Genomic DNA, 12331 nt, shown 5'->3' with positions numbered 1-12331 from the left:
AAAACATAATCGAGGTCATTAAAAAGGAGGTAGGAAAAGGAGATAGGAGGGACTTTAGGAAAGCACCCTGCATTGTGAAACTGGCTGGAGCTCATTTGCATTTAAAGGTGCAGACAATAAAAGAATGAATTTGAAACAGAGATAAAACTATACAGACACGTTAGAATTAAACGGTGTGGTCCTCTGAGAAAAGACACATTCTGAGCCTCCATTAATATGGTAAAAGTAGTATAAAATGGCCTTATTTAAGTTGGTGGTTAAGTGTTGGACACAGTCACCACAAAGAAATGACTCCGCATTAACTGCGCTCTTCTTTCATTATACAGTCAAATTATATAAAGAAAGAAATTGAACATTTTTGATACTTACTATTTGTATCTCTGCTTAATATTTTCTATACTGGGCATAGTTCACGTACATTAGACTGAAATACTGTTTTGTACCACAATTGTGCAAGTGATGCCACACAGTCATCCTCTTTCCCTCAAATACGTGCATGTTGTACAAGATAATGATAATATCCAAAAAGCAAATTCATAAAAACCATAGTAATACACGCCTCTTGTTAAAGTCACAGTATTTACGATGAAATGTATTAATGCAATTTTCAAAAACATCAAAATCCTTTTGTAGCATCTAATGAATGATCAGATCTTTTTTGTTAGGTTCTTTTAGCCTAACTTAGTTGTGCGTTTTATCAACACTATCTCTGTAATATGACTTCAGTGAACACTACCAAACTCTATAACCAGCTTATACACTTACATCAATAAGAAAAACTTGTGAGGAAAAATCAATGAGAATCATGCTACCAATATTACATGGAGTATTATGTAAAATTATTGTTAAACAGATCAGCAATCCTGAAAGACACAAACTGTGTAAAATGTACACAACTGTAACTCTTTTAGTCATAAGTGGGAGATATTAAGTAACTTATTTGAGGAACCAAAACTACAAAAAAGTTCAGATTTCTTACTTGCAGAGTTTGAACGCAGCTGATGAGGACTGCTGTAGTCGTAGTAGTCAGAGGCAGAAGTGAAAATGTATCTACTGATGTTTATCTTTGTTACTGTTACATTTGATTATTTAGTTTGTGTCATGTCTGTCTATCTCTCAATCACACACACAAACACACACACGCACAGACTTCCTGTCTTTCTTCATGTCACGTGTCTGGCTTTGTCTTTTCTGCATATAGTTGTTGCTCTTTTTCTCACAGTCACACTAATGTTGCCTCGCTGTTTGTCAAACATACAGATAAATATAGACAGAAGATGTAAATGTTAATCATACTTCAGACTGGTTGCTTTTCTCCTCAGGCTTGTCTGCCAATCAGATTCATCATGAAGGAGCATGATGTTCCAAGCAGAAGCCTCATGTTCGAGCAGTCTTACCACTTTTCGGCTTTTGCTGATTTCCACCCCAAAAAAAACAGAGTAGCTCAAATTTTGAGTAGAACTGATGTAGAGTGCACTGCAATGTCTTTTTCTGCCATAAACGGGTCATGTGTGGCTCATAATGGGCATCTACTGCCCTTGGGTTGTCCTCGGCTCAAAAATGGTCCCTATGTGAATGGCAAACAAGTATATGGAAATCCAGAGGACAACACAAATGTAACAATACTTCAGTGGTGGTTAAAAGTTATGTTGCTGAGAAGAAGGGTTTTAGTAAATGTTTTCAGGTATGACCACAAGAGGGCGAAAACAATCTCTAACTAAATTAAAACATTTAATAGAATCAGCAAACTTTTCTCAGACCTTAATAGGCAACAGTTCAGGGTTACCCAGAGTAATGCTGGCATTTAGCCATCAGAATTGTTGTCTTATGGCCAAGAAAGATGCAGCATGCAAGATCGACAGTGCCCAATGTGCTTTGAGATAGCAGCCAAGAAATGTGTAGTTTGTGTCTGTGCACGCCTGTGTGGATCAGCACGCTTGTATTCAAAAGGTTTCTCCATGTAACGATCTGCTAGGGACTGTGGGGAGCCATAGCCCCGTCCCCCAGGGCATAAAGCAGGTATGGAGGAGATCCAGGCCCCAGACATTCAGGGGCCCCAGAGTACGAGGACCCAAGGAGGACCACCACAGGGGCAACCGTGCCACCCTCCTGGGAAGAGCTGAGGAGAGCCCCAAACGAGAGGTCACCCAGCAGCCACGGAGAAGAGGCCAGAGGGGGTTGCAGTGACGTGCCCGCGGGCTCTGCCGGCAGCCAGCTGTGCCAGAGAGGACGGAGCCTCAGGCCCAGAGGCCAGAGGCCTGATGCAACCCCACCCCCCGGAAGGGGCCCAATCGGGCCACAGGCGCCAGGCCCCACCAATCAGCCACCAGGAGTGAGCCGGTACAAACATGAGCGCCCAGCCCCAGACACCAAGAACCACCAACACACCAACGTCTGAGGGCATCAGCCACCGGCAGGGAGTGTGGTGAGGGGAGATAGGCCTCCTCGGAGAGCCTGAGATGTTCCCAGAGAACTATTAGGTTTAAACCACAAATAATTCTTAACTCTAGGATTCATACTTCTCCAAATGTCTGTAAAATTATTATCACTAGCAAAGTTCTCAATAATATTATTTTGTTGCCTCCTTCTTAAGCGAGGAGGCCATCTGTCCATCCATTCATCTGCTGTCATGTTCCAACCTCCTCCTACTAGGATGTAATCTGTGGGGTACATAACTTTAAACTCTAAAATAACATTTGTTAAATTTTCCAATAGACTTTTATTTTGACGCTCATTATTATGTCTATAAAGATTTGTGACAATTAGAAATATACCTTCACTCTTTAAAACTACAGTTTACCAATGGGCCCCTCTGTCAGCTTTATAAGTTATAATCTCCCCTGGGAATTTATTAAAACAAATCGCCACACCTCCAGATCTGTTAGAACCATGGCTGAAAAGAATCTGGTCTCCCCACTGATTAGCCCAAAAGGTCAGAATCCACCGTGTGAGTTTCTTGTAGAAACGGATAGTGACATTTTTGCACCTTGCAAAATAAAAAAAAGTGCCTTTCTCTTAACAATTTCCTTTAAACCCCAAACGTTTAATGGACCAAATTACATTTTTGAGTGAACCATAACAAGTAAGAGAGCATACTATAAGAAAAAATAAATAAATAAATAATAATAAAAGAGTTTAAAACATGACACTTGTCACCCACTCAATGAGTAATAACCTGTAACTTTCAGTAGAGCTCTGTTGCCCCATTAATAATATTACACTGTATATAGTCTTACATGAAGTCTTTCATTCAACGTCACCAATCCTCCATCCTTCGTCTATCATTGAGGACCCCAGAAAAAGGCCCGTTTTCCAGCCCATCTTGCTTGTTCAATTTGGGGCCACAGCCGCCTCCTCTTCCCACTTCTCCCGTGGCAGTACCTCAGCGAAGTGGAAACCGCCGTCCTTACAGACCACCAAACCTTTGCTTCAACGCTCTTCCTTTACGTCTCAGAGCAAGCAATGATGACATTTTTGACCTTGTTCTCAATCTTCTTCTCAACTCTATGCACCATATCTATAGATTCCTCAACCTTTGATATCATATCAGGTGCGATCTTGCCAAGGATTCCAATAACCAATAATAATAATAATAATAATAATAATAATGTGACATCTTCATCTTTTTTTTCTCTTCTAATCCTTTAATCCGGAGGCACCACCTCATTTTAAACCTTTCTTCCTCTCTCACTCTCTCATTAAGATCATAGTTATCTTTGGTTTGCTAGAGACTTCATCACCTTCACTCATCTCTGCTGATTAACTTTATTTTTTGCAGGCTTCTTTTAGGTGTAGGAACCAAGTCGTTGCCATGTTCCCTTTTGCTCACCACTGCTACGTCCATTGCTGCGTAGTCCTGTTCCATTTCCTGTTTGCCAGCTTTCTTTTCACCACATGGCGATGTTGGTTTCTTGTTTTTTGAGTTTAGCAGGTTTAACTATACTTGGGGCATTCTTTTCACTATTCTCGTTTGGAAACAATTAAGAACACAATCTAAATTCTGCAACAAATTTATCGAGCTCCTAATTCGTGCGACTGCTCAACTCGCCATCTTGCACCACCCCCCAAAAGTCTCAATAAATGCACACGTTTTGGTGGGTATACCGTCTTCCACGAGTTTGACGCTTATTTTGAGCGACAAAAGATAATAAAATATAATTTCATTTCTATATTTCAAGATCACAATAATCTTCCAATTTAGAACTACAAGTTAAAGAAAAAAAGAACTAACACAAATAAAAATAAACTTCAGTTAAATACTTATAATTTTTTTCCAAGCCACGCGGAGCTGTTATGAATGGTGTGTTAAAATTGAAATGGTGAAGATCCTTGAGAACAAACATTCCTTTTGAAATGTTAACCCCAATGTGATGATTGGTAAAATGGGTGGAAGAGAATTTTTGATTGCAGTTCGTTACCTGTTAAAAATCAGTGTACATGGATGACTGAAGATCCAAAGGGATTTGGGCTGTAGCTGATTTTATGGATGAGAATGGGGTCTTATTAAAACAGACGTTCTGTGAGAAGTTTGACGTAAGATGCACTGCTAAGAGTTATAAAACACTAACAAAAGCCATCCCAGTCCCTTTGAGATCAATGATTAAACTCTAAAAATTTCTCCTAGATTGAGAGAGCTCTGCATAGCCGGAGACTTTGACTTGTGACAGCAGGTTTACAAACAAGGCGATCAGAAATATTTTGATAAACAAAATCTGTCCCATTGTCTCATTGAGGTTAAGATTTAGCCAACTAATGAATTCCTAAGACTTTTTTTTTCTTTCACTCTTTTGTGATTCCTCTTGCTTTTTTAAATCTCTCTTTTTCTGTTGTTGTAATGCTCAACCGTATATATTTATATGCATGGATAACTAATATGGTCTCATATTTTTATATTATTGTTGACAAATAAAGTTAATTTAAAAAGAAAAAAATGTGCTAACATGGAGGAGGCGGGGTTTATGACCTATACTGCAGCCAGCAGACACCAGGGGGCGTCAGAGACGTTTTGGCTTCATTTTTGGGGAGCTGTCAGGTCGTCCATGTTTTCTGCAGTCGTTGGTTGTAACAGGAAGTGATACTATACTGCAGAGAGAGCCAACAACAAGTGAGAGCGCCACCCAAAGGAGGAACTGATGGAAATATTCACAAAGTATATACAAACTCACCATCTTTGTTTATTTATTCATTCAGTACATATTTGATATCCAGTAATTAAGTTGTAGGCAAAGACATTTTCATAATTATTTGATGCAACTACAGCAGTTTCCTGATTAAAATTATTATAAAGAGTTAATTTCTATATGAAAATTGTGTCTAGATGACACCATGGAAAATAATGTATATATGTTCACAGTATGTTGTTATTTATTGGATCGAAAGGTTGCAACAGCAAGTTTTATGACAGCCTTCTGCTAAATTTAAAACATCTAGTGGTCGGAGGAATTAGATCTCAGATCTTATCGTCCTACTGATATAAATATAAAGCTATATAAAGAAAAAAAAAAACCCTCCTTAACAGAGTAAAACCTACTATTTCCTGTCAGGCTGCTGATCATTAGCTTGTTTGCTTTTAATAAAACATATTTACAGCCTGGTATTTAAAAAAAAGGTTGTGTTTACTTAAGCCATTTTTAATGATCATAATAACTGCAAAAAGTGGATTTGTTTCCCCTATAACTCCCTCATCTAAACTACACTGACACTTATATTTAGGGCGTGCCAAATGACAGGCAGATGTTGACATGCTGTGACCACTGAGTCATTTTTCTCAGTTACTTGTTACTTTTTGACATTAACCTGTCCAGTTAAATTTGATATGTCAGTCCATGGGTATAGTATCATGACATACATGACATCTCTGTCTCTCATATCTGTTATTAATCTCTGTCTCTCTTCCACAGCATGTCTTTTATCCTGTCTTCCTTCTCTCACCCCAACCGGTCGCAGCAGATGGCCGCCCCTCCCTGAGCCTGGTTCTGCCGGAGGTTTCTTCCTGTTAAAAGGGAGTTTTTCCTTCCCACTGTCGCCAAAGTGCTTGCTCATAGGGGGTCATATGATTGTTGGGCTTTTCTCTGTATCTATGAAGCGCCTTGAGGCGACATTTGTTGTGATTTGGCGCTATATAAATAAAATTGAATTGAAATTGAATTGAATTGAATTGAATACGCTCTTCAAAACATTTAAAGGAACACTTTCAAAACATCTCAACGGTATCAATTCTTATATTCTTCGGGAACTCCCTGCATACTCTCGCAACATGAGGGACCTTGTTCACTGGGAGGAATCCAGGACCTACTGCATCTGTGTAGGGTCTGACAAAGGGTCCATGGATTTCAGCCCGATACCTAATGACAGTCCGGGTGTTGCTGCCTACCCTGTGGAGTGCTGTGCATTCCTCTATGGGTATGCCTCCCCAAACCATCATTGACCCACCACCAAACCAATCATAGTGAATGTTCTCCATAGCTTCTTCAACCCTTTCATGTCTGTTGTATCTGCTCAGGGTAAACCTGCTTTCATCCATGAAAAGGACAGGGAGCCAGTTGGTGGACCCATCAATTCTGGTATCAACCCCAGGTCTATCATTAGTGACACAGACACTAGCTAAGTGCAAAACTAGTAAAAAAACTGTCAGAAAAAGATTAAGAAGTGAAAAGTGTCAGTGGCCCCCACCTGCAAAATCCTTCCAGTTTTGGAAGTTGTCTAATTGATGCCACTGTAGTGCACCTGCTGTTAATTTTATTATCACTAAAGCAGCTGAAACTGATTAACAATCACTTCTGCTACTTAACTGAACAGATCAATATCCCTAAACTGACCCGATGCTAGCTATGATTAAAGTTTTCCTTTAGTTTCTGAGTAGTGAAGACTGCATATACTATGTACTATATATAATATATCATGATGAAATACATCTTGATTTACTGTAGGGATGTCAGAATTTATTAATGTCACCCTTGGCTAACTAAAAGCACAGAAAAGGAAGGTTATGTGGAACCTCACAAGCCTGTTTTATTGAGCTTGAATAAATACTATCAAATACTGAAATGTATTTTCTGAGCGTCAGTGGCAGAAACCACACCCACTCTCTCTTTTTTGCCCCCACAACATTAATGTGTTCCATCTTACAGCTTAAATCCTAAGAGTAATCAGTGGCCTGAGTAGTCTGGCCTTCCATTTCATCTGCCAAAGCTCTTCTATAAACTCTCATCACACTCTGTTTAAATCCCTCATTCATTTTTAGTCCCATGCAAAAATACAACAGTGGGTTCACACAGCTGTTAAAGTAGGCAACACCCTTTGCTACAGGGTACCAGGTTTTCACCACTGCATTTTCATTGTCCACCATCTTCACCAGTAAGAGGCAGTGGTATGGCGCCCAGCACAGGAAAAAGGCAATGACCAAACATGCTATGATACGCAAGGGGCGGGACTTCCCTGACAGGCGGGTGCGTCGGATGCCTACTCCAGCCAGGATGTAACAGACGAGAATCACTATGAAGGGTAATATGAAGCCGCACAGGAAGCGGATGGAGTAGAGAGCTACTTTGGTGCTTTTGTACCCCTCTGGATTCTCTATTGAGTCCACAGAACACAAACTCAAGTTTTTGTTGTCCATGTACATTTGACAATTAATGACATAGGGAATGCTGAAAAGGATCACTACGATCCAGACGCAGACCGCCACCACCCTCGCTGTCCACAGGGTGCGTCGCCGCTTTGTGAGGACGGGCTGCCAGATGCAGAGCACTCGATCCAGACTGATCACAGCCAGCAGGAAGACAGAGCAGAACTTGTTGGTGTATTTGAAGAAGCCATAGAACTTGCAGACGAAGAGGCCAAAAGGCCAGTGGTCAAAGAAGAGCATCTGAGCGAGGGAGAAAACCCGTGTGAAGCAGAAGATCAGGTCTGCTATCGCCAGGTTCACCAGCCACACTCTGGTGACTGTCAGCTAAGCAGGACGGAAATAAAACATTGTGGATAAAAAAGAGGGAGAAAGTGAAAGACATTAATTAGGTGGTAAATTTCATTGTAAGCTAGCAAACCTGTTATATTGTCAAATATATACAAAATACGAATTGTGATTGAGCGATATTGAAATGCTACTATAAAGAGAAAATTAAGTTCAGTTATGGCCGTTGAATAAAAAAAAAGAAGTTTTTTTAATAAGGATTTGCAGGTCTTTAAAGTCCTATAATGACTTCCAGGTGGAAGTCAGAGAACAGATGATGAATGTGATGGGTAGTCTTGCTGCAGGCCCTGCTGTAAAGTAATCCAATGATTTCTTTCTCTTTTTTTTTTTTGCAGTTTTTTTGTTTTTCTCTTTGAAGGCTGTTTTGTCTGCTGTTGTATAGTTTCCATATCAAGCTCTTATCCAGTATAATCGAATGTTTGCTACTGAGGAGTGCTTAAAAGACTTAGTTTTGGGAAAAGGCAGACTTGCTTAGTGATCTGAGAAAGTAAAGTCTCAGTTGAATCTTTTTTTTACTAGTGCCACTCAGTTAACAGTCTACTTAAGATCATCACGGACCTAGACACATTTAGAAACCTAAAGCTGTAAACTCCCATCACTTCCTCTCCTGCTACTTTTAGTGGCTGGGGCTTCCTCTGATGATGTCTGAAATCTATGATAAGCTTTTTGTCTTCTTGATATTTAGTGTTAGATGAAGTTAGTTGTGCACTTTATCCCTATAGGCAGTCTTGTTATCTGCTGATTTAACTATACTTGTGAGGCAATCAGAAGTACATGAATAAGTCTGGAGGTAGTATAATATTGTATATTTAACACAGATTTTAAGCGATCATGGCCATTCAATTGGCTGATAACATTCTATCAGTTTTCATTCATCAATCTTGTAACTAATTAATTTACTTTCCCAAAGCTATTATCAAATCTTACTATACCATCCAAGAAGTCTGTTAAGAGTTTGATTTCCTTGTCTGCTGAAAAGTTTAGAATTTTTTTTTTTATTTTAAGCTCAGAGACATTTTAAAACATTCAAGCCTTACAAGTTATGTACCCATTGATTTTAGATTTTTTTTTTTAACCGATTGTGGCTTTCCTGGGTAGATGTTGTGAAAGTATATTTCCTGTTCAAGGAAGCGGCCTTTTAGGGTGTTATAAAATATTGTACAGAAACATTTCAGACTCAGAAGGTATTTGAAACTGATTATGCAATATATCTACCTTAAGTTTGAATCCAGCCACCCAGATCACCACAGAGTTCCCCGTGATGCCGAGTACAACGGTCAGTGTGTAGAGGATGCTGCTGAATTTTTTCATTATGGCATCAATATCCACCACAGTTGCCTGGGCCTCCTCAGAAGGCTTGAGTCCCAGGGTGAGCAGAGAAGCATTGGGAAACATTTTTTGTCTGGGAAAGAGAGAACAGAAGAATTGTACGCTATCATGTAACTCCTAACCTAACAGACTGTGAGTAAGAAAATGTAAGATTATATCACATGTTGCTCTACGTTATCATTAGGGCTGGGTATCGTCACTGATTTCTAGAATCGATTCAATTCCGATTCACAAGGTCCCGAATCAATTCGATCCACAATTCGATTTAATTCGATTCACTTCGATTTGAATCTGGGAAATTTTGACAGTCAGATATATTATAATTCAGATCAGTACATTTACATATTTTTGTAGCTATAAAAAGGAAGCTGACACATGCAAGATTTTATCAAAGGTGTGAGCGTCACAGCAGAGGCCTTTGTGTCAAAGTAGCTGAAGATAAAACACAGAAAAACATGAAGGTGATTTTCCTGGCCTGGGATTTTATAAAAATATTCTGCAGTACATCAAAAACAAGAGAAAACCATTAATCAACATATGAACATCACCTTTGAAGTTACTGCGGTTTTATTAGAGACACAGCTGAGCGTTTTGCATTTTGCATAATTTTAAAAAGTTTAAATTTGTTCAGTATTGAACAGCAGAAATTAGGTTTTCTTTTCGGAAGTATATAAAACGAAAAAGAAAAAAAACGTCGGCCGACAGCGCTGTAAACAATGGTAGACTTGTGCGTAACAAGCAAGCATGCAGAAAACAGTACAGAGAGAGAGAGCTGTGCATCATGGTCGAAGCAAAACAGTAAAAGTCAGAGTGAATTCATGAGGATGTTTATGTGAAGTGTAGTTTGGATCTTCTTTTGCTGCTGGTTCGGTCAATATTATTTAGAGAGACATCAAACTAACAGCTTTAGAATTGGCGCATAAAGGGCGTGAACACAAAGCGCGGACTGCCGACAGATCAGAATCAGCAAGCTGTCGGCTTTCAGCCCCGACTGTGAGAAAGGCGACATCTCACTGATTCTGATCCGCGGGTCACGCTGTGTGTTTAAGTCTTTGTGCAGAAGCCGTGTTCCTGCTCTCATTTACTGTCTTAGCTGTTTCGTGGTTGTTGAAATTTTGTGAGATTTCACCAGAGATTCTGTCATTTCGGGCAAAATAAATTTATATTAAAAAATCGATTCAGGATTTTAATGAATCGATTTTACGTAATCCAAGCCAGAATCGATTTTAATCGATAAATCGATTATAAAAACCCACCCCTAGTTATCATACTCCCTAACACTATTTTACAATGAAATTGTCTAAAACCTAAAAGAAGGGGAAAACTGCAGAAGATTCTTTTTACAGAGATAATTTTAGGGAATCCCAAATACAATTTGTACAATCAGAAGTTGTTATGAATTTATGTTGTTAAAGTCAGAATAAAGGATTTTTGCCTCACATCAGCTGCCTTCATGTTGTGCATTTGGGTCCTCCTCACAATGTTTGGCATAAAACATGGATAAGTGTGAAATGTTTCGTCTTCACCCTTTTTTTGTTCAGTCAATGTGTTTATGCACCACTTTGCATTTAATTATTTATTATTGTTCACTTCTGTCTCTCTCATAGTGTTTCTTTTGTCCTACAATCTTTCCCTCAATCCCAGTTTGTCAGAACTGACTCCCGTCCATGAGCCTGGTGGTGCTGAGGTTTCTCCCTGTTAAAAGGGAGTTTTTCCATTTTTTGGTTTTCTCTGTATTATTGTAGGTTCATCACCTTACATATGAAGTCCCTTGTTGGCAGTTGTTGTCATTTGGCAGTAATCAGCTTAGAACTTAGCAGCTCACTGTGCACCTGGATATTGGACTTCCTGAGCAATAGACCCAGAGTGTCAGGATGGGAGAGCCCACTTCTTCCACCCTCTTTCTGAACATCCCACAGGGGTGCGTCCTCAGCCCTTTTTTATGCTCACTTTTCACCCATGACTGTTGTGTAATCCACACTAGTAACACTATTATAATGTTTGCTGACAACACCACCATCATAGGACTGATCGACAACATGAATGATTCAGCCTACAGAGAGGAGATTCAGCATCTGAAACAATGGTGTGAAGACAACAACCTGCATCTGAACACAGCCAAGACAAAGGAGATGGTCAATGACTTCAGGAGAACAATGCAATGGGAGCACTCCACCCTCTACATCGATGGAGAGGAAGTAGAAAGCGTAGAAAGCTTTAAGTTCCTTGGCCTTCACATGTCAACCAGCCTTACCTGGTCCACAAACATTTCTCACAAGGTAGGGAAAGCACAATAAAGGATGTACTCCCTCAGGAAGCTGCATCAAGCCCAATTACCCCAGAAACTGCTATTGAACTTCTACGGCTCCACCATTGAGAGCCTTCTAGCCTACTGGTGCAATTGGCATTTCACCAACATCCCTCAGAGACATTTTTACTGGCAGACTTCAGCAGAAAGCCAGTATTATCATCAAAGACCCCTCAATTAGCTTTTTTACAACTATTTTTTCAAGATTTTTTTAGATAAAAGGAAGGTTGGAGATTGGTTTATAATAAGCAAAGACGGATGGGCCAACTAATGGCTTTTTACATATCGGTTTAATTACTGATACATTGACTGCCTTTGGTACATAGCTCATTAATAGAGATAGATTTCTCATATCTATGATCAAAACATTAATGGTAGGACTTTCTTGAAAAGTCTTTTAGAAATGGGGTCTTATAGACACATTGATGGCTTGGAGGAAATAAATATTGAACTTAACTAAAATCTATGATTTTTCAGAGTGAGCATGTAAATAGTATTGAAAATAGCTGTTCAAAATGATATGTCTGTGAGATGGTTATTCTATATATAATTTTTTCTCCAGTGAGTTTTTTGTGATGGGAATCATGAAGTTATTAGTAGTTACAGTTGAGCTCTGATGGCTCAGCAGAGCTCTGACTCTGTGTCAGCCTGGCTACAGCGTTGAAAAGAAACCTAAGGTTGTTCTTATTCTCTTTACTTGATGATGAGTAATATATCCTGTT

The 12331-nt window shown here is 39.4% G+C and overlaps 1 protein-coding gene across 1 annotated transcript; it reads right to left on the bottom strand.

Annotated features, from left to right (window-relative positions):
- Positions 1-6176: 6176 nt before the first annotated feature.
- LOC146492721 (C3a anaphylatoxin chemotactic receptor-like) lies at positions 6177-11706 on the bottom strand. Its single transcript, XM_085147979.1, has 2 exons — positions 9188-11706; positions 6177-7951 (listed from the first exon to the last, which is right to left on the bottom strand). The coding sequence occupies exons 1-2, from the start codon at positions 9365-9367 to the stop codon at positions 7139-7141; spliced, it is 993 nt and encodes a 330-aa protein (XP_085004105.1). The 5' UTR covers positions 9368-11706; the 3' UTR covers positions 6177-7138.
- Positions 11707-12331: the final 625 nt, after the last annotated feature.

Source organism: Neolamprologus multifasciatus, chromosome 22, assembly GCF_963576455.1.
Source record: "Neolamprologus multifasciatus chromosome 22, fNeoMul1.2, whole genome shotgun sequence".
Lineage (NCBI taxonomy): Eukaryota > Metazoa > Chordata > Actinopteri > Cichliformes > Cichlidae > Neolamprologus > Neolamprologus multifasciatus.
This window is presented reverse-complemented; position numbering and strand designations above follow the sequence as displayed.